This window comes from Zingiber officinale, chromosome 7B, assembly GCF_018446385.1.
Source record: "Zingiber officinale cultivar Zhangliang chromosome 7B, Zo_v1.1, whole genome shotgun sequence".
Taxonomy (NCBI): domain Eukaryota; kingdom Viridiplantae; phylum Streptophyta; class Magnoliopsida; order Zingiberales; family Zingiberaceae; genus Zingiber; species Zingiber officinale.
Window position 1 is genome coordinate 1,875,480 of NC_055999.1, and position 19,674 is coordinate 1,895,153.

A 19,674-nucleotide genomic window follows, 5' to 3' on the forward strand; every position below is an offset into this window, starting at 1 on the left:
TAATCCTAGTTAAGCTCATTAACTATCCCTAGAATGATCCGCTCGGTCATACAGAAATTTTCCATAGCCACTAGAATAAATCGAAAAATACACGTGACGATCAAGCCAGAAGTCCAATATACTTTGATTACACCTCTCATTTATAGGAAAAATCTTATAGATACGTAATAGAATCAAAATACCTTAAACCTTAATGATAACTTAAATATACTACTACGCTACAATAGTCCTGGGAATTTGATAGCTAGTAAAAAATGATTACTGTCCGTCCCAAATTAATTAATTTAATCTATTGTGATTATTAATAAAAAAGTTATCATTTAAGATTTATGTTGATTAAAGAATATAAAATTTTAGATGAAAAATGAGGGATACATCAGGCATGACATCAGCTGAGCCCGTGTGTGATGTCTATAAATTTCCGGGCGCGGAACAGAGAAGAAGAGCAAACAAAAAAAAACTGAGGAGAGAAGCAAGTAAAAAAAATGGCGGCGGCGGGGAGGAAAGGGCCGTGGACGGAGGAGGAGGACGCTCGACTCGTATTCGTCGTGCGCTTGTTCGGTGAGCGTCGTTGGGATAACGTAGCGAAGGTGTCAGGTTTGAGCGTTGGCCGGGTGTAGTGATAGCTCCGGCTCTCCCATTGCTTTAACCTTGCACGCATGCCCCCTTCCTCTTTGTTTGCAGGTCTCAACAGGTCCGGCAAGAGTTGCCGGCTCCGGTGGGTCAACTACCTCCACCCCGGCCTCAAACACGGCCCTTTGACCCCCCACGAGCAGCGCCTCGTCATTCAACTCCACGCCAAGTGGGGCAATAGGTGGTCCAGGATTGCACTGTGCCTTCCAGGTCGTACAGACAACGAGATCAAGAACTACTGGAGGACTCACACGAGGAAGAAGGCGGAAGAACTGAGGATGAGTTCACCCTCCTCTTTGTCGTCACAGTCATCGTCGTCAAACAGTGAAGTAGTAGGACAGGGACCTGTGGTGGATGGAGATGGAGATGGAGATGGATATAGTATGGATCAGATATGGGATGAGATATCTGCCTCGGAGAGCAGCAGGATGTTGGAAGACTGTTCTGAATCCGTACTGTGGGAGTTAGATGACGAAGAGTGCTTACAGATATGGATATGATCACAGTAGTCTTAAGTAGAAGTACTAATTATAGCTTAGTTAGTAGACAACTGAGATGCTTTAATTGATACTGCAATTAAGCTTTGCCAAAAGCTTGTATCATCTTGCTGTTAATGACATTAAGGTGATAGACGACTTGAAAATACTCAAACCATTCATCGATAAATGCATTTTAGCTCGAGAAGAATCTGAAATTGGGGCAGGGGAGGGATTCAAACAAACAGAGAAGATGCTAAAGGAAATCTTAATTAGTTTAAGCTGGGCTGTGTGCTGTTGCAGCTTTGAGTCATGCCAATGGGATCGCGGCTCTGATAAGTCGTTTATAAAGGGGAGTGATAAGGAAGTGCACTACTCCAAAAGCTTCCTGTCGTTCCAATTATAGTGCGTGTCATATTATCTTGGCATTATCTTCCGACTAAACTAAAGCCATTGTGGACCATCACTCGGCAATATTGAGGTCAGACATCCTTTTCTGCTACAGTAATAACCAGAAACTAAATGGCCATCCCTGATAGTGACGGTATCCTTTCTGGTTGTTGACGTGGCGGAATTCTGTAGCCCCCATATGGTTCATAGGGTCAAAAATCAAAGTGAGTCAGACGTGATTCAAAGGGACTCAGAATATATCCGTCCAAATGAAATTCATGTTGGTTAGAACATGCTCAATACACTCATTCTAAAAATTGGAGTTTATCAAGAATAAGTTAGCTATTAGACATCTCCTCTGACTCATCATCGGTCACCAATATATTCATGACTTAGTCTCAGATCTTGATATCGCCTTCGGCTCCGTCTTAAATCCAAATATCTCTTGTCTCGATCTTAGTTGTTGATATTCTGCTTGACTCAGCCTTGACTCAGCCTCAGATCCCGACATTGCTCACGGCTTAGTCTCAAATCTAGACATCTCCTCTAACTCGACCTTTATTATTGACATCATTCATGTCTTATTCTCCGATCCAAATATCTCCCCTGAGTTATCGACATTCTTCCTAGCTCAGTCTCAAATCCCAACACTATCCATGTCTCAGCCTCAGTCGCCGACATCCTTTTTGCCTCGACCTCATGTATTCTTAAAGTCACTCGACATTGACGTCATTTCCTTATCCATCCCCAGATCGGGTTCATACTAAATTCTCATCAATGAGATCGTTTCTTTGTGAATATTCCAGAACACGTGGTACCAGATAAATAGAGAAGCAACTAAGAAGTTATCAGATATGATCTCCTAGATACTCTCCTTCAAACACGTGGCATTTGATGAATGGAAAAATAACAAACGATTATCGGATTTGATCCCCTCACTGGCTCATATGAAGATGATGAAGAAGAATGTAGTACAGCATCAGCATCTGATGTGGAGATGCTCTTCTAATAGCTATATAAATTATAGAGAAGGTAAGCACAAAGGAGTCTCTTTTCTACTCCTCCCTCTTCTAACTTTCATATCTCAAGTAAATCCTGACTTTAACATCTAGTGGCTTATCAAGATCTATCCTGGTACCATTCTAATCCTCTTTTGAAGTATGTTTCAGGTCCTCTCATTCTCTTCACAAACGATCTCCGGAGAGCACGCATATCAACTCAGTCCGTTCATTAATTGATGACTTAACCATCCATAATATTTGATCGGAAGAGTTGTCTAACGAGTGGTTGTTGATGCAAGGACCAAATGCAAGCAACTAAATGACTGATCTCTTGTTGTATTAGAAAAGGAAAACATTTTCAATATTAGGTCAGAAATAACAAATTCAGACAACTTTAACAAAGGAGCATTAGTTATATATACATGACCAAACACCACAGCAATAACGAATGGTGAGTAGAAGAGGGCAGAATCTAAGATTAATATTTTGACAGTCGTAACCTAAATTAGGCTTTTGTTCCTTCCATACATACATGAAGCTCGTGGTGGTCCAGTCACAGGCCAGCTGCTATCTGCACGAAGTGGTGGAGCAAAATAAGATAACCCCCTAAAACGACATGGATGTTATCTCAAGCCATTGGAGTCCAAAGCGACATGGATTTTCCATACACGAAGCCATTGACGACAATTCTGGATGGGCCTGCACAAATTTGGAGTCCAAATTTGCAGCACTAATTAAAGGCAACGTAACGCCATCAGCCAGATGAGTGCGTGGGAGATATGATGAAACTATCTGAAACTTTATACGTACCTTACTCTGCCTGACTGATGTGTGAAACAACATGGATATTATTATTTTATTTTCGTTTTGGGAAAAAAAACAATAGGATTTTTCGTCAATCGGCTGGACTCTGATTTAACGTACCAAAAGACTAATTCAACACCATGGAACTTTTCTTTTGGGCTCGTCCTGATCAACATACTAATTACCTATTACATGTCTCCTTTCATCACTTCTCACATGCCCTTACTTGTCTCTAAATGTGACATATAATCAAGGGAAGTTAAACTTTAGACCACCTATCATGAGTGCTTCTATGAGACTAGATCGCCCTTGGGATTATGGTACAGTGATAGGATATTCAAATTGTTGTCATCCATGCACCCATGATTCGAGCCTCAGCTATGGTGAATTTGTAAGAATTTTTCCTTCAAATGAGACACGCAACTAAAGGATGCTGGACTCCTGGACTGCCCACTGTGAGCGCTTCCCGATTTATCCTGATGGCCAATGGGAAACTTCCGTGGAGCAGGACCAATCACCCCAGACTCGACGTTACCCAGCCTGATTAATCATTTTTTTCTATGAGACTAGACCGCCCCCGGGCTATGGTGCAGTGGTAGGACATCCAGGTCATCACCCAAGTACCCGTGGTTCGAGCCACGAATTTGCAGAAAATTTTCCTCCAAATGGGGTACACAACTAAAGGATGTTGAGCTCCTAGGTTGGTCACGCTTCCCGATTTATCCTAGTGCCCGATGGAAAACTTTCATCCGGTCGGGCGAGTCATCCCAGGCTCGACGTTACTCAGCCTGATTAATCATTTTTTTCTGTGAGACTAGACACTACAAGAAAATGCTATAATAGCGACCGCTTTAGCGACCGAAATTATTTCGATCGTTAATATAACGACCGCAATAAAGTCGGTCATAAATTATCATTTTTTGTAAGACTAGACCTTTCCTCTAAATGGGAGGCGTAACAAAAGGATGCTGGACTTCTGGGCTGACTGTCGCGTGCGCTTTTCAATTTATCCTGATGATCGATGAAAAAATTATATGAAATCGAACCGATCATCCTAAAAATAATTATTAAGATTAATTGAGATTATCAATTTTTTTGTTCCGAGAGTAGCCTGATCGCCAGAATTTTTTTTCACATGCCCTACTTGAAAAAAAAAAAAAAAATCATTTAACATTCCAAATCAAATCCCAAACTATATACAGATCAAAACTCTCACGACTTCATTCTATTCAAAATAATAATTACATATCTTATGATCCAAAGATTTTCCAAACTTCCAATCGCAGTCATCCAGTGCAGCAACAAATTAAATCTCACGAGCATAAAAATCAAGCTCCATCTCCATGGAAAGAATCTAACGCCGTTGGACCCGATCGATCGAATCTAAACTCTCAAACTCAAAAAATTTGTCACAGCGCCGCCCTCGCCGTCAGCCGGAGGCACGTTGAGGTCCAACCACAAGCCCCTCAACCTCTCCTCCGCCTTCTTCTCGGCGTCGAACCTCGCGGCGGCGGCCGCCGCGAGGCCGGTCCGGTGGCGCCTCATGTGGCCGCCCAGGGCTTGGCCGATGGCGAACTCGAGGCCACAGACAGAGCACTCGTGCGCCCTGGGCTTCCCGACCTCGCCGCCGCGGGCGTCGTCGGACAGCCTCGGCTTCTTGTGGCTCGCCCGGTGGCCGCCCAGCGCCTGGAAAGAGGAGAACTGCCGGTTGCAGGTCTTGCACTCGAAGACCCGGTCGGGGGACGCCGACCGGCCGGCGGACACGTCGATGATCCCTTCGCCGCCGCGCGAGAGGAGCATCAGCACGTTGGCCAGTCGTACGCTTTCGATCTCTGCTTCCTCATCTTCCACGACGACGCGATCGCTAAATCTCTTCATCCCACCAATTTAACCAGCTATAAATTAAATCAACACAAACAGAGAAGCGAGCAAATGCATGTCATTTATAGGCAACCTGATTCAGTAACCAAATGTGAAGGGATCGATCGGGTTGTTGCCTCGTTGGAAGGGAAAGTCGTTGGCGATACGAACCAGTCGCTGACAACTGCATCAATTACCGACTTTGTTCTGCGTTTAATTAGTCGTTTAGAATGCATTCCGTCCTTATCAGTTATCACCAAGTAGCTCACTCTGTTGCTATCAGTCATTGTCGAGTAGGTTTTCTTATTAATTTGCAGGCTTGCAGCTATCTGATCAGGTTATTAATTGTCATAAATCCTGAAGCAAGTTGAAGCTACTCCATAGTCATACATAAATTTGTCTTCGTCCATAAGCAACAGACACACACAGCGTTGACGTCCTTAAATTCTTCTTGTGCGTGCAAGTTGCCCTCATGGCCTCACATCCTTTTTGAAGTTTATCTGTAAAAATTATAACTAATCTTTTTTGCCTCGACTCACTAAACTCGCAGTAGAAAACTGTGTGCCGGTTTTAATTTGTATGGATATATTTTATCACAGAGATCAACAGTCACACGAAAGGGGTCATTGACCTTGAGAATATTTTTAAGTGGATTAATTTAGAGATGCCAGTTTGGTGTGTTTAATACTGTAGTTAGTTGGCTGCTGTAGCGTCATTGCCGACGTTGTTTCTTGCTAGTGCTACTCAAGTCTCGATCGAGTAAGTTCAGCAGTTTGCATTGTCTAGTAGCCAACAAGGGAAAAGTCAACTTAAATTTTGGTTGCAAGTATGAAGAGATGGGAATTGGGAACGAAAGTCTAATTCGTCATACTGTCCAGATGCACGGATTTTAATTAGTCATACAGGGCTGGTGTATGACGATCTAGATAAAGAAAGAAAAGTTGCAATTTTTAAGATTCAACTTGGATCCTCAAATTTCAGTCTGTGGTTGCATTTGTAAGGACCAAAAGTAGCTAGAGGGGGGGTGAATAGCTCGTCGCGTGCTCGTTGCTCGGCGTTGCTTGTTTCTTCTAAGATGTGCAGCGGAAAATACAAAGAAACAAATCACACAACGCTAACAAGGTTGGTTTACTTGGTATCCACCTCACAAGAGGTGACTAGTCCAAGGATCCACACCACGCACGCACCCTCCACTATGAAAACACTCCTTTTCGGTAACTACCGAGGGCGGAGAAGCCCTACAAGACTCTCAGTACAAGAAGAAAGGAAAGGGAAACAAAATACAAGCGCAAAGCTTACAATGAGTACAGAAAACCCTAACCCTAGCTTCTCTTCTTGCCTTTGATCCGCCTCTTGACTTGGAAAGCTTCCAAGATCCTTCAAGAACTGGCGATCTGATCTTTGAGAGCGCTGTGGAGGAGTTGGCGAGAGATCTGGAGTGAATCGTTGAAGTTCTCCTGAAGAAATCGCACGCCAACAGCTATAAACGACGCCAACGGTCGAATCCCAATCGATTGGATTGCTCCCAATCGATTGGGGAGGCTTTGGATCGATCCACGGATCGATCCAGAGCGCCTCTGTACTGAAAACCTTGGATCGATCTACGGAGCGATGCAGGACTTATCGCGCGAAGCAGCAGCGTCCCAATCGATCCACTGATCGATTGGGACCTCTGGATCGATCCACGGATCGATCCAGAGAGGTTCTGTTCGTGGGGACTCACCGGATCGATCCACGGATCGATCCAAACCTGCTGGATCAATCCAAACCTGCTGGATCAATCCACGGATCAATCCAAACCTGCTGGATCAATCCACGGATCAATCCAAACCTTGGTTTTTGCCCAAAACCAAGCCCAAAGCCCCCTAAACCAACATCTAGTCAACCATGACTTGTTGGTACATAAGACCTAGCATCCGGTCACCCTTGGCCAGCTAGGACTCTCTCACCAAGTGTCTGGTCAATCCCTTTGACCCACTTGGACTTTTCTCTTCTTGCCAAGTATCCGGTCACTCCCTAAGACCTACTTGGACTTTTCTTCCTCGTGCCAAGTATCCGGTCAATCCCTTTGACCTACTTGGACTCTCACCAGATGTCTGGTCAACCTTGACCCATCTGGATTTCTCTTGCCTGGCTTCACTCACCAGAACTTTCCCAATTGCCTAGATTCACTCACTAGGTCTTTCACCTGGCTTCACTCACCAGGATTTTTCTCCTGCCTAGCTTCACTCACTAGGACTTCCCAATTGCCTAGCTTCACTCACTAGGTCTTTCACCTGGCTTCACTCACCAGGATTTTCCTCCTGCCTAACATCCCAGTTAGGACTTCCCAGTCAAGTATCCGGTCATCCTTGACCTACTTGACTCTTCTTCAATCAATATCTTATTGTCAAACATCTAAACCCAAACCAAGACTCAGCTTGGTCAACCAGGTCAACCTTGACCTGAGGGATGTTGCACCAATAGCATTTTTCAGTAATTTGACTTTTGAGAAGAGAATGAAAATATTCAACCAAAAAGTCAAAGTGCTTGGGCTTGGGACTGGGCCTTGGAATGGTTTTTATGGGCTCTATCTAATCTCTCACTCGACTAAGGGGTCATGTTGCCCTTGATCTTATATCTTGACAATATTGTATGGCGGGGATACCTTCATTTAGTTTAGTGACATATTATATTGTGAAGAAAAAGTAACTTATGACTGGTTCGTTATTAGATAAATTGGAGTCAAAAAGTAATTATGTTCATCTCATCTGAGGTATTTTTTATAATTCGTTCCGAGATTATATGAAAAAAGATAAATCATAAGATTAATTTATAATCAAACACTAAGTGATTAAAATGTAGAAGAAATTCTTTATAGGATCAGAAAGATGCTAGAGGAGAGGGGGTGAATAACATTTGTTGAAAATTGTGACTAACAACAAGTTACGCAGTGAAAATAAGAAGGTAAGGAAATTGAGAAGCCAAGTGCTAGCACAAGTCGTTTTTATTTGGTTTGGAGCCTTCGACGACTCTTACTATAAAGCTCACACTCATCGAATGCTTTTGTTGGGCAATCACTATCAGTTCGTAAAAGTTTTACAAAAGTTTATTACAAGAACTAAAAATAACAAAGTTACTGACAAATAGAAAGAAGAATGAAGTCTCTTGTTCCTCGAACTTCGGAACAACCTTTCGGTGTCGTCGGAGCTTTTTTGGAGCAACACTTGAATATGAAAGTCATAGCAGTTGATATTCTGAAGTTGTTGGTCGAAGACCCTTATATAGGCCCATTCCGGACGTCTGGAACCCCTCCGAGCACTTGGACCATGCTGACGTGGCTCGGCCAATCAACACACTCCAGCTCAGCTCTTGGATAGATTTTCTAGTATGGACCCTAGCTCCTGGCGCCCGGACCAGTTTCGGGTGCCTGTATCGCGTTCGGGCACCCTAATCGCCTCTGGGCAATCAGACTTCCCTTTTTTGCACTTCTCCTTCTTGCAAAAAAAAAAAAAAAAAGTTAGTCCAACTAAATAAAAATATATTTATCCTGTAAAACAAAGTTAGCACAACTCAATAGGATAGTAGTAGTAAATAGTAATTAGATCATTTATCCACGAGACCAGGATCTAGTCAAGGTCTCAGCTTAGGTTTCCTAAATGGACTTAAGTTGGACCGACACCTACAGTCCTCTCAATCGAGAACGCGTCCTCACTAGATCTCTTCTCCAGTTGCTTACTTTCACTTATCACTTGCAGTCGTTTAACTTGCCTTTGATCCACCAGGTCTTCCTGCCAATTGTCAGGTCCGCAGACTCAACCGGACTTTGGCCGGTTGTTAGATCCCGCAGACCCAACCGGACTTCCCACCAGATATCGAGTCCCGCGGACCTATCTAGACTTCACACCAGCTATCGGGTTCCGCGGATCTAGTCAAATTTCACACCAACTATCGGGTCCCGCGTATATAGCTGGATTTCAGCCTGGTGTCAGGTTCTTCAACTAGTCAACTCCTGCATAATCGGTAAAAAAATTAGACAAACAATATATCTAACTTTAATCTATTTATTATACATCAAAATTAAATTATTAATATAACTTGTACCAATAATTTTCTCCGGAACAGTTTGTTATTAGATAAAGAACATTACCATAGTTTTGTTTAAATGGAATACTACCGCCAAATTCGAAAGCCTCAAAACGGTTAAATACATGATAACTTGCCTCATTTGATCATCGCTCGGCCTCTCAATTGGCCTAGTTGCTATAAGTTTTTTATAAAGCCGTTAAATTTTAAAATTAAATTTAAATGATTAATTCATAATTACACAACTTGGAAAGCTAGGATTCATAGCCCAAAGGCTCCTAGCTCGTTCAAACCTTGATCAAAACCAACCATTGCCATGCAACTTATGACCTTCCAAATTTGGAAAAACACACACAAACATGATTCATCGAAATGGATGTGAAACGGTTGGAATGGGTGTTCCGGCATGAAAACATCTTACGTCATTCTAAACTTCCAGTAAATAATGTGACTTGCTTTGGGACGTTGTTCTCGGACGTTATAATAGCAAAAGAATGGGCCAAAATGACCAGAACAGTCGAAACGGCCGGAACGACGTACTATTCTTGAACAATTGCTCGCGGCCTCTTCTCTTGCGATGACTCATGGCAATAGGTTATCGGCGAGTAAAATAACATTGTGGTATGTGTGCGTGCGATGAGAGGCAATTTTAATGGAAAGTTACTGTTGGTGCAATCAACACTAATAATTAAACTCAGATTTGATGTATGACAAATAGTTAAAGTTAAATTATGTGTAATCTAACATGTTTACTAAATGTGCAGGACTGAAAGGCTTAATAGATCTAGAGGATTAGACATCATACTAAAGTCCAGTCAAGTCAGAGAGGACCATACGACTAATAGGAAGTTCAGATGGGTCAGAGAGGATCAGAAAGCTGGCAAAAAGTCTAGTTGGATCAAGGAGGACCAGACGACTAGTTGAAGTCTAGATGGTCCATCTGGCAGGAAGACCTAATAGGTCAAGAAATCAAACTCAAGTAAGTTTGCAAATGGTAAATAGAATGGTAAGTGGAGGTAAACACTAGAAGAGAGAGATACAGTGAAGACGAGTTCCAGTAGGACTATAGGTGCTGGTCTAATTTAGATCCAATTTAAAAATTTAGGTTGAGACCAAGACTAGATTTTGTCTTACCTGGTCTTGGTAAGACATGATCTAACTCATAAATATATATAAACTGTCCATGCATATATTTTTCTAACTATATATTGTAAATACATATATAGATCTTCGAATCTTGCACATATGGCTACTAACAGAGCTTGATTCCGAGTATGGAGTCAAAATATATGGCCTCTGGAAGATTATAGTGTCGAACAATGGATTAGAGGCGTCTGGATTGGAGGCATCTCAGATGGGTTGAAGGCGCATCTGATGGATTGGAGGCACTTTAGACTAGAAGTTTTATTTCTTCAGATAAGGCCTATTGGAGGCGTTTTGGGTCATTTGAGGCGCCTCGAATTACCTATATAAGGTAGTTTCAACCAGCAACTAAAGAACAACTATTTTACGAGCTTTCAAGTTAATTCAACTATGTCGTCTCCCTACTACCGCTCTGCTGCACCACTGCTATGCCCAACTGTGCAGACAAGAGTGACACCAACCTCGAGCTATAACCTTCAACCATTATAAGAGTCGATATAATTTAAATATTGCTTTTACTTGTTATTGCATCAGAAAATGTAGGTTGTTACATTTTCTCTACATGTACTAGATTTTCGATTATTAGTAGATTATCCATCGAGAAAGGTCCAAAGGACCTATGTCTTAAAGTACGAGCTATTAAAGGTTCCGAACCAAGTAAATACACGTGTGTTCTTTTTGTCTTCTCTTGCTTGCTTCTTTCCGCAATGTGCTTGTTTTTAAAAAATCGAAAAAAAAAGTTTTAAAATACACGTGATTCATTCCTCTCACTTGCAATCAATCCTGTAGTTAGGTTTTAATAGAAACTCCCAAATAATTCAAACTTAATTAGATAATTCAATCTAATCATATCTAATAAATTTATCTTCTCAAATTATTCTATAAAATTTATTTAAATTCAAAAAAATTCTAAATAATTTTCTATATTTATATTTATTATTTTAATTAATCTATTATTTAATCAAATTAATAATATTATTATTAATAATAATTTAATTATTAAAGTTATATATATAATCTGTACCGTAATCATTTCATGAAATGATATTGGAACTAGAAATCATAACCGTTCTTATGAACCATGCACCAAGGACTTGCACTCCACGTTGTCAACAAAGCTTGGAAGCTCCCTTCTAGCCTCAACATATTGGCCAATGTGGACCGTTGAAAATGAATGATCCAAGAGTCGACATTTGAAATCGAGAAGGAGGTCGATCTGCATGTGAACTCCAAAACCCCTCTCCAATTATCGTTGTCTTATGCACTTGCAATTGCATCGCTGGTTCCATAAGGTTCCCACAACCTCGCGAAACCCTAGCGATGGCGTCCAAGGATTCAAAGGTGAGGAAGCCCGTGTCTCATCCCCCATTGCCGAGGTTAGGATTTTGCGCATTTTGCTGAATTTGAGATTCTATAGAGTAGTGAATCTGAAGTTGGATTTTTGATGTTTTAGATGATCAAAGAGGCGATTGCAACACTATAGGAGGGGAGTGGCTCGAGCCCTTGTGCAATCGGAAAGTATATCGAGGATAAGCACAAGCACATCCGCAGTCCAATTTCCACGAGCTATGATACGCTCAAGGAAAAATCTCAATGAAGTGCTTAAGGATAAACACATAAATTCATGACCCACCATTTCACTTTTTGTGGACCCCATCATTTTATGTATCTGTCCTTGAACATTTCATTGAGATTCTTTCCTTGAGCATATCATTTTTCAATTTCCACAAGTTCCCCACCTTCCAACTCAAGTAGCTGGTCGCCGAGGGCAAGCTTACCAAGGTCAAGGGCTCCTACAAGCTCACCACTCCAGAGAAGCCAAGGCGAAACCTGTGCTTACCGCCACCAAATCGAAGTTGAAGACCTGGTGTGGTCGTCAAACCAAAGCCCAAGGCAACTGCAAAGCCAAAGTCCAAGAAGATGCCCAGCGACGAAAGTGAATGAACAATAAAAATCTAGACGATACCAGACCATTTGCAACAAGCAATATCATTTTTTTTATACTCCAATGTTTGTGACTCATTTGTAGAAACAATAGTCTGACATGGTCATAGTTTTCAGGACTTCTGATGGACCTATAGTTAGATAGGGAAGTGCTATGTAGAATGTCTTATTTGTAGGTTTGATAAATGATGTTTTGGCTACCTATAATTTCTAAGGTGTTAAGAAGATTTCATATCCAACATCCCATGTCTCAAACTAATAATCCGTCAGCACAAGAACTCAGATGAAGCAAAGCTGCACAGATCCAATCCGAGTCAAATTGCTCAACTTCGCACACCCAAAGAAATATATTACAGGCATTGCTCCACCGGCTCTATATGCGTAACAGAATGTAACAATTCATCTACTGAAAGGATTTTTGAAGGTTACTCTGGTATTCCTCAGGTATTATGATCATCAAGGATGGAAATAGACATAACCTGCTTGCTTTTAGGCACTGATTGAAGCTACAAGAGCATGAATCTCCATATATTTTTCACGTAAGCTACTAAAGACCACACAGCAAGGCCGGCCGAAGTGTATAGTAAAATTACACCAGAAGTGAACAGCAAACTAATCCCGGCAAGGCTGTAAAGAAAACGATCTTAGTAAGTATCCACTCATATTAAGTGAAAAATAATAAACTTCAAGGCAAAAACACAACTTGGAATCTCTAGTTGCTAGGAGTATGGTTAATGCAGCCATCTGTGTTGCTGTTTTCCACTTCCCTAACTTGTTTACTGCCACAGCCTGCCATAACTTACCACAGGTTATGAGATTTTTGTAGTAATAAATGGTTAAAAGAGAGTTGCTGCATGGAAGTAACCTGAAGAATTTTGCTATCTTGAGATGCAGCCCATTCTCTTACTGCTGACATTGTGATCTGCAGAGTGGAAGAGATAAGGCGACTTGTCTACAATAAAGCTGTTGGTTCAAACATCAACATGCTAAGGTGGAGAGCACCTTCAGTAAACAACATTATAGACAAGGCGATGAACTAACCTAAGATCATCATCAATTAACCAATTAAACAAAATATAGCACCTTGTATTGTGGGCGAGTCAAATTTAGAAAACTTTAATGAGGGAAATTTTCGAATAGATGCTGAGATAGGTAGATCTAGCAACCGATAGCGAAATATCAAACCAAATATGCTATTATCTAGAAGTAGAGTTAGTCAGGTATGTGATTAAAAAATTCTATTTATCAAACATAGGGTAGTAGTGTTGGATATACGCCTTAAAAATAGTATCAATAGAAAGAAAATATATATAATTCCTAGAATTAAGTGGTGGAAGTTAAAGGATGGGAAGCAACATATATTTAAGGAGAAGGTAGAAGTACAAGCATTAGGTGAAATATATGATGACTCTAATACAACATGGGATAAGATGGTATTAAAGTTGAAAATAGTAGCTAAGAGTGTCCTCGGTGAGTCAAAGAGGCATGCACCACTAAGTAAAGAATCTTGGTGGTGGAATGAGAAAGTACAAGAGAAAGTGAAGGAAAAACGAATAGCTTATAAGGAATTATATATTTGTAAGAATGAGGAAAACTTAAAAAAATATACAATAGCCAAGAAAGAAGCTAAGAAAGTGGTGAGTGAAGCAAAAAATGAAACTTTTGAACGGTTATATAAAAAATTGGATACAAAAGAAGGGGAAAGAGACATTTATAGAATAGCTAAAGTGAGAGAAAGAAAAACAAGAGATCTTAGCCAAATAAAATGTATTAAAGATGAATGTAATAGGGTATTAGTAAGCGATGGAGAAATAAAAGAGCGGTGAAAGAGGTATTTTCATCAACTTTTTAATGAAGGTTTAGGAGACCAAATTAACTTGGGTAATTTAATTAGGTCAAATGAGCATCGAAATTTTAATTTTTATCGTAGAATTCAAACTTCAGAAGTAAAACAAACTTTAAATGAGATGCACAATGGAAAAGCCATTGGACCAGATGATATTCCGATAGAGGTATGGAAGTGCTTAGGGAAACAAGGTATTGAATGGCTTACACATGATATTGAAAACGAAAAAAATGTCTAATCAATGGAGGATAAGTACTCTAGTTCCCTTATATAAAAATAAGGGAGACGTACAAAATTGTGCAAACTATAGAGGTATTAAGCTAATGAGTCATACTATGAAACTTTAGGAAAAAGTAATAGAAAAAAGATTAAGGAAGGAGACCACAGTGACAGAAAATCAATTTGGGTTCATGCATGGAAGGTCGACAATAGAAGCTATACATCTTCTTAGACAATTAATTGAAAAATATCGGGAGCAAAAACAAGATCTACACATGGTATTCATTGACTTAGAAAAAGCGTATGATAGAGTCCCAAGAGAAATTATATGGCGAATTTTAGAAAAGAGAGGTGTTAGCGTAACATATATTGAACTAATTAAGGATATGTATGAGGATGTAACGACCAGAGTAAAGACTTCAGGCGGAATAACTGAAGCATTTTCAATAAAGATAGGGTTACATCAAGGATCAGCTCTAAGTCCCTATCTTTTTACACTAATTATTGACGAACTCACTGCGCACATTCAAGACATAGTACCGTGGTGCATGTTGTTTGCAGATGATATTATTTTGGTAGATGAGACACGTGAAGGAGTAAATGCTAAGCTAGAATCTTGGAGGGAAACACTAGAAGGGAAAGGTTTTAAGCTTAGTAAATTAAAAACAAAATATATGGAATTTAAGTTTAGCAATATTAGAAGTAATGAAACAATTGTTAAGATAGGAGAGGACGAGTTGTCTGGAACCGAGCGATTTAAATATTTAGGATCATTTTTATAAAATGATGGAGGGATTGAGAGATGTCTTACATAGAATACAAGCAGGATGGGTGAAATGGAGGGGAGCGTCGAGTGTTTTATGTGACCGTAAAGTACCTCTTAAACTTAAAGGTAAGTTCTATAAAACCGCAGTTAGACCTGCTATGTTATATGGAGCTGAATGTTGGGCTATGACTCGAGCACACGAGCAGAAGATGAGAGTTGTAGAGATGAGGATGTTAAGGTGGATGTGTGGGCATACGAAGATTGACAAAATAAGAAATGAGAGCATTAGAGAGAAAGTCGGAGTTTCATCTATTGAGGAAAAACTCCGAAAGACACGTTTAAGATGGTACGGACATGTACTTAGACGACCAATAAATGCTCCAGTTAGGCGATGTGAAACTATGATAAACATGCATATCAAACGAGGAAGAGGAAGACCAAAAAAGACTTGGTTAGCAACAATAAAATAAGATAAAATTTATTTAAATATAGATGATGATATAATAGGAGATAGAGCTCAATGGCGTAAAAGGATTCATACAGCCGACCCCACCTAGTGGGAAAAGACTTGGTTGTTGTTGTTTATTGTTTTCCTTTTCAAGGAACTATTTTCATATAGAAGCACTATATTTACACCTTAAAACGAAAAAGTATCCTTACATAAAAGATTAATAAGTAAAACATGTTTTCTCAAGTATATTACCCAACTCAATAATTAGCTTAAACAAGAGACGATGTAAAATACATTTCAACTAAAAGCTCTATCATTATAGTACCCTTACGTAATTTAACTCCAAGAAACCAGGAGCAAACAAAGAAGTATAACAGACAAGAATATATGCATTGATGGACCTAGATAAGAAATGAAATACCACTTCAAAGCAGAAGAGAATCAGATTTAGTTGATCACCTCTCGACCAATAATTGCAATTGAAGGTATTGTTAGAAGCCATGGTGCTTCTCCAAATGTAGAAGATTCCAATGGACTAGTACATAACAGTACCAATGTGGCAGCTACCATAAGCTACATTAGACCAGTATAATTTTTCAAAAGTTGTAACTGTCAAATAAATTATATGAAAATAAAGGACGATATAGCAGAGAAGGAAAAAAATGGGAATAGAGAGGGCTAGAAATATTTTAAAAGAAAGAATGGCAAAACCTTGTCAGCTACTGGATCCAAAAACGCCCCAAAAGCAGTTCCTAGATGCTTCTGTAGTATATCAATATCTTGCAAGATTATGTTTAACTAAAGCAAGATAGATAAAACACTAGTTATGAAATTTATGCATTTATATGTACTAAGCCACAAACCTTCCGAGCAATGTAACCATCAAGCCAGTCTGTAAATGCTGCAGCAACAAAAATGCTTGTCGTAGCAGTTGTTGCCCACCAGCCATTCATGTAATAAGCTATAAGGAAAATGATATGTCAGCTTAACAAAATGAGCTTTCAGAGAAGAGGGAGATATTGAAGGCTGAACTTATGGTGTGAGTAAATGGAATGATTGCTTGATTCGAATATGCCAAATGCTTGAAGTTCAACTGAAAAAAGCGCTCTAGATATAACTGATAGCCAGTAACTTGAATCAAGGTTACCACAAGAAAGCATGTCAAACCCTCTAGCATCTATGGCATCAAAATTCTTCAACCAGACAGAATATCAACTTCTAGGAAAAAAGATGGATTGGCAAGTATATGTTGCATCCTTTTTCCCTGTAGGTTACCAGTTTGGCAACTTGCAGCAATATTTTTGGAAGCAGATTGCATTTAGATTTAGGACATAGGATAAATAAAACCTATACATTGTATTTAAATTAATCCTGATTTAGTTAGTGAGGTGGAGTTAAAAGTCCTATATAACAAGCTGACTCAATGTAGAAGTAGAGGTGGAAATGTGAATTTGCATCCTAATTGTTGAATTAAAAGAAGACTTGCAAGTTACATATTTGCTATAAGGATAAGCACATGCTTAGTACTGGCCTATCTAAAGTCCAAGAGAGATTTGTTAAAATGCTGAAAGTAGAAGCTAGATTTAGTACTTAACTCCTTGAAGATTGATGCCTTTCTCCTAGGCTTTGAAAGAACAAGAACACCCTAATATAATGATGGCATGTTTCTTCTCCACTTTTTGTGATTGTTTCTATCTAAATTTTCAGTCTATTGTATTCTACTAAGGCCAATGCTATATGTAAATGGTTGCAAAGTCAAGTCTTAGCTTTTAGGATGGGGCTCTGTTTGAAGTATCCCTTGTGCTCTTGGTAAATTTGATATGAACTAACTTACCTACATATGGTCCATTACTCAATAGCTTTCTTACTTCATACATAAGAATGCATAAGATTATTGGCATATGGGAACCTGACAAATTTGGTCGCCCCATATAATCATCTTTGAAGCTATACTTTGTTAATGTACTGCTCGAGAGTTCAAATGTACAATCGAAATAGTATTTCTCAAGAAAAAGAGCATGATTGAAATGTGCAACAAAGCAGCCAATTGCTTGTGAGAGATAATCCTCCCACCGATAGCCTACTATGGATAAAATCCTCGATCCACTTCAATTTTACTTGCTAGTACAATGGCATTGATTTTTCTCTAGAGGGGCAAAAAAACCTCAAAGTAGCTATTGAACCACTGTCTCAGATATCATGATACCACCCGAATATGGTTATCGACTCAATTATCAAATGCTAAACGAAATGGAAAACAATTGGATTTAGCCAATGTGACTAGTCAAGCAAACTACTAACATGCCAGCAAGTAATTGCCAAATTGAATTTCCAGTTGGAAATCTCAGTTGTTATACAAGTGCCCCAGAATTGAACACTCGGTAACCATGCTTTGACTCAATAAAAAAAAACGCACAATTAAGTAATAACTAGCAACTGAGATGAACTAGCTTTACTGATACTAAGAGATTCATCAGAGGCAAAAACAACAGGAGAAGATGGACAATATCTAACATTAGACGATAGCAAATTACAGCCATAGATAAGACAAAGAAGGAAACCCTTTCCGTAGTATGCAAAACTTTATTTTTGGAGTCCAAGTAATATGAAAGAGAAATTTTCGAGAACGTACTGCACACGATAAGGGGAACAGCGGCTACTCGCCCAAGGGTCAGAAGCGTTGGTAGCGTGAGCAAAGATGTAGGAGGACCGGAATCCCTTTTCTCTTTCTTCTCCCATACAGGCTGGTTTCCATTGCTATCCAACACTCCATGGTCCGGGGAACCCAAGATCTGCAGTCTCTCTTTATCGCCGCTGCCGCCTCCACGATCCGACCCAGCTGCCGACAAGTTCCTGGTTCCCAGGGAGCTTCGGCCTATAGTCGGCCGCTCAGATTCGGGCCTCATCCACCACGATCCAACCACGATGCTTCGCGCCGAGTCACGGAAGGCCGACCCACTCGTTAGGGCAACAAAGTGACGCCTTTGGGCGACGGGCAGATTTAAGGCGACGCTCCCAGTGTCACCACCGAAGCGAGTGTGCGCCGGAGACAATTTGTGCTGCGGCTGGTGCTTCCGTCCATGGAGAAGGGAAGATGGAGGGTGTTGGTGGTAGTGGCGATGGGGAAAGGAGACGGCGGCCTTGAGAAGGGCAGAGGAAGGGAAGGGCGGGGGCATGGAAGTGGGGAAGATCGAAGGACGCAGGAACAAGCGATTGGGAACGAGAGCGACGACGAAATCGATCAGATTGGGCGATGGATTTATGGGCTGGGCAACAAATTGAGCATTTTAACCTCATTAAAGTAACAAATGGACCATTACTAAAAATTAAATTTCAAGAATAATAAAATTAACAAATTGAACTAGTTAATAGTTATCCATTAAAAATTAATTGGAATTCTTACGCAATCGCTTAAAATTTAAACAGAGGCCCTAATATTCGAAAATCCGAAAGATCAAGAGTAGAGTCGATAAAATTAGAGAACAGACGATGAGCTGAGCGGAGGATCCCGACCTAAAAGCTAACGGAGACTGACCGATTAGGGATTGCAGTTTCTCTTCGTCGGTCAGTGGTCGCCGTCGGAAGAACGCTACCCGCTTCATATGGTGAACGTATCTACTCGTGTTGTTTGGTGGTATTACAAAAGATTATTTTGGATTTAAGGATATTGTCAAAGAATTTCAAGAGAAGAGTTCATAGGACAACAACGATTAAGAACGTTAGACGATTAAGAACCTAACGTTGAAGAATAAATTTGTAGCAAGAAGAAAATCAGTAGAAGAAGATAGTTAAAAATTTAATAATATATAAATTTATTATTGTAAAATAAGATTATCATATAAAAAAGAATAGTTTAATAGTGACAGGGTGATGACAAAAATTATATTTATGGTTTCATTCTATATCTGGAGAATAAATATTCAACAATACTTTAATATGATGTACTCTAATATTTAATCGGTTTATAAGGTGCTTCACTATGATACTAGATTTCAGCTAGATCTTGCTCATGCATGTTAGGTTGATATGGTAGGTATCAGGACGTTGGGCCTGACATACAATCATATCAGACCCAC

At 40.0% G+C, this 19,674-nt stretch overlaps 3 protein-coding genes across 4 annotated transcripts; 1 reads left to right on the forward strand and 2 right to left on the reverse strand.

Annotated features, from left to right (window-relative positions):
- Positions 1–443: 443 nt before the first annotated feature.
- On the forward strand, positions 444–1,196 carry LOC122003470 (myb-related protein MYBAS1-like). Of its 2 annotated transcripts, none has more exons than XM_042558580.1 (2): positions 444–561; positions 685–1,196. In XM_042558580.1, the coding sequence occupies exons 1-2, from the start codon at positions 486–488 to the stop codon at positions 1,131–1,133; spliced, it is 525 nt and encodes a 174-aa protein (XP_042414514.1). In that variant the 5' UTR covers positions 444–485; the 3' UTR covers positions 1,134–1,196. The 2 variants fall into 2 exon arrangements, with proteins under 2 accessions (XP_042414514.1, XP_042414513.1); XM_042558579.1 differs by having other exon boundaries at positions 450–597.
- A 3,336-nt stretch (positions 1,197–4,532) lies between these two features.
- Positions 4,533–5,427, reverse strand: LOC122003471 (zinc finger protein ZAT12-like). Its single transcript, XM_042558581.1, has 2 exons — positions 5,259–5,427; positions 4,533–5,176 (listed from the first exon to the last, which is right to left on the reverse strand). The coding sequence occupies exons 1-2, from the start codon at positions 5,352–5,354 to the stop codon at positions 4,688–4,690; spliced, it is 585 nt and encodes a 194-aa protein (XP_042414515.1). The 5' UTR covers positions 5,355–5,427; the 3' UTR covers positions 4,533–4,687.
- Positions 5,428–12,575: 7,148 nt separating this feature from the next.
- Positions 12,576–19,150, reverse strand: LOC122004990 (CDP-diacylglycerol--glycerol-3-phosphate 3-phosphatidyltransferase 2-like). The gene is made up of 8 exons (XM_042559876.1): positions 19,134–19,150; positions 18,231–18,864; positions 16,462–16,559; positions 16,310–16,360; positions 16,058–16,171; positions 13,182–13,238; positions 13,020–13,105; positions 12,576–12,943 (listed from the first exon to the last, which is right to left on the reverse strand). Exons 2-8 carry the CDS (start codon positions 18,772–18,774, stop codon positions 12,823–12,825), a joined length of 1,071 nt encoding a protein of 356 aa, XP_042415810.1. The 5' UTR covers positions 18,775–18,864; positions 19,134–19,150; the 3' UTR covers positions 12,576–12,822.
- Positions 19,151–19,674: the final 524 nt, after the last annotated feature.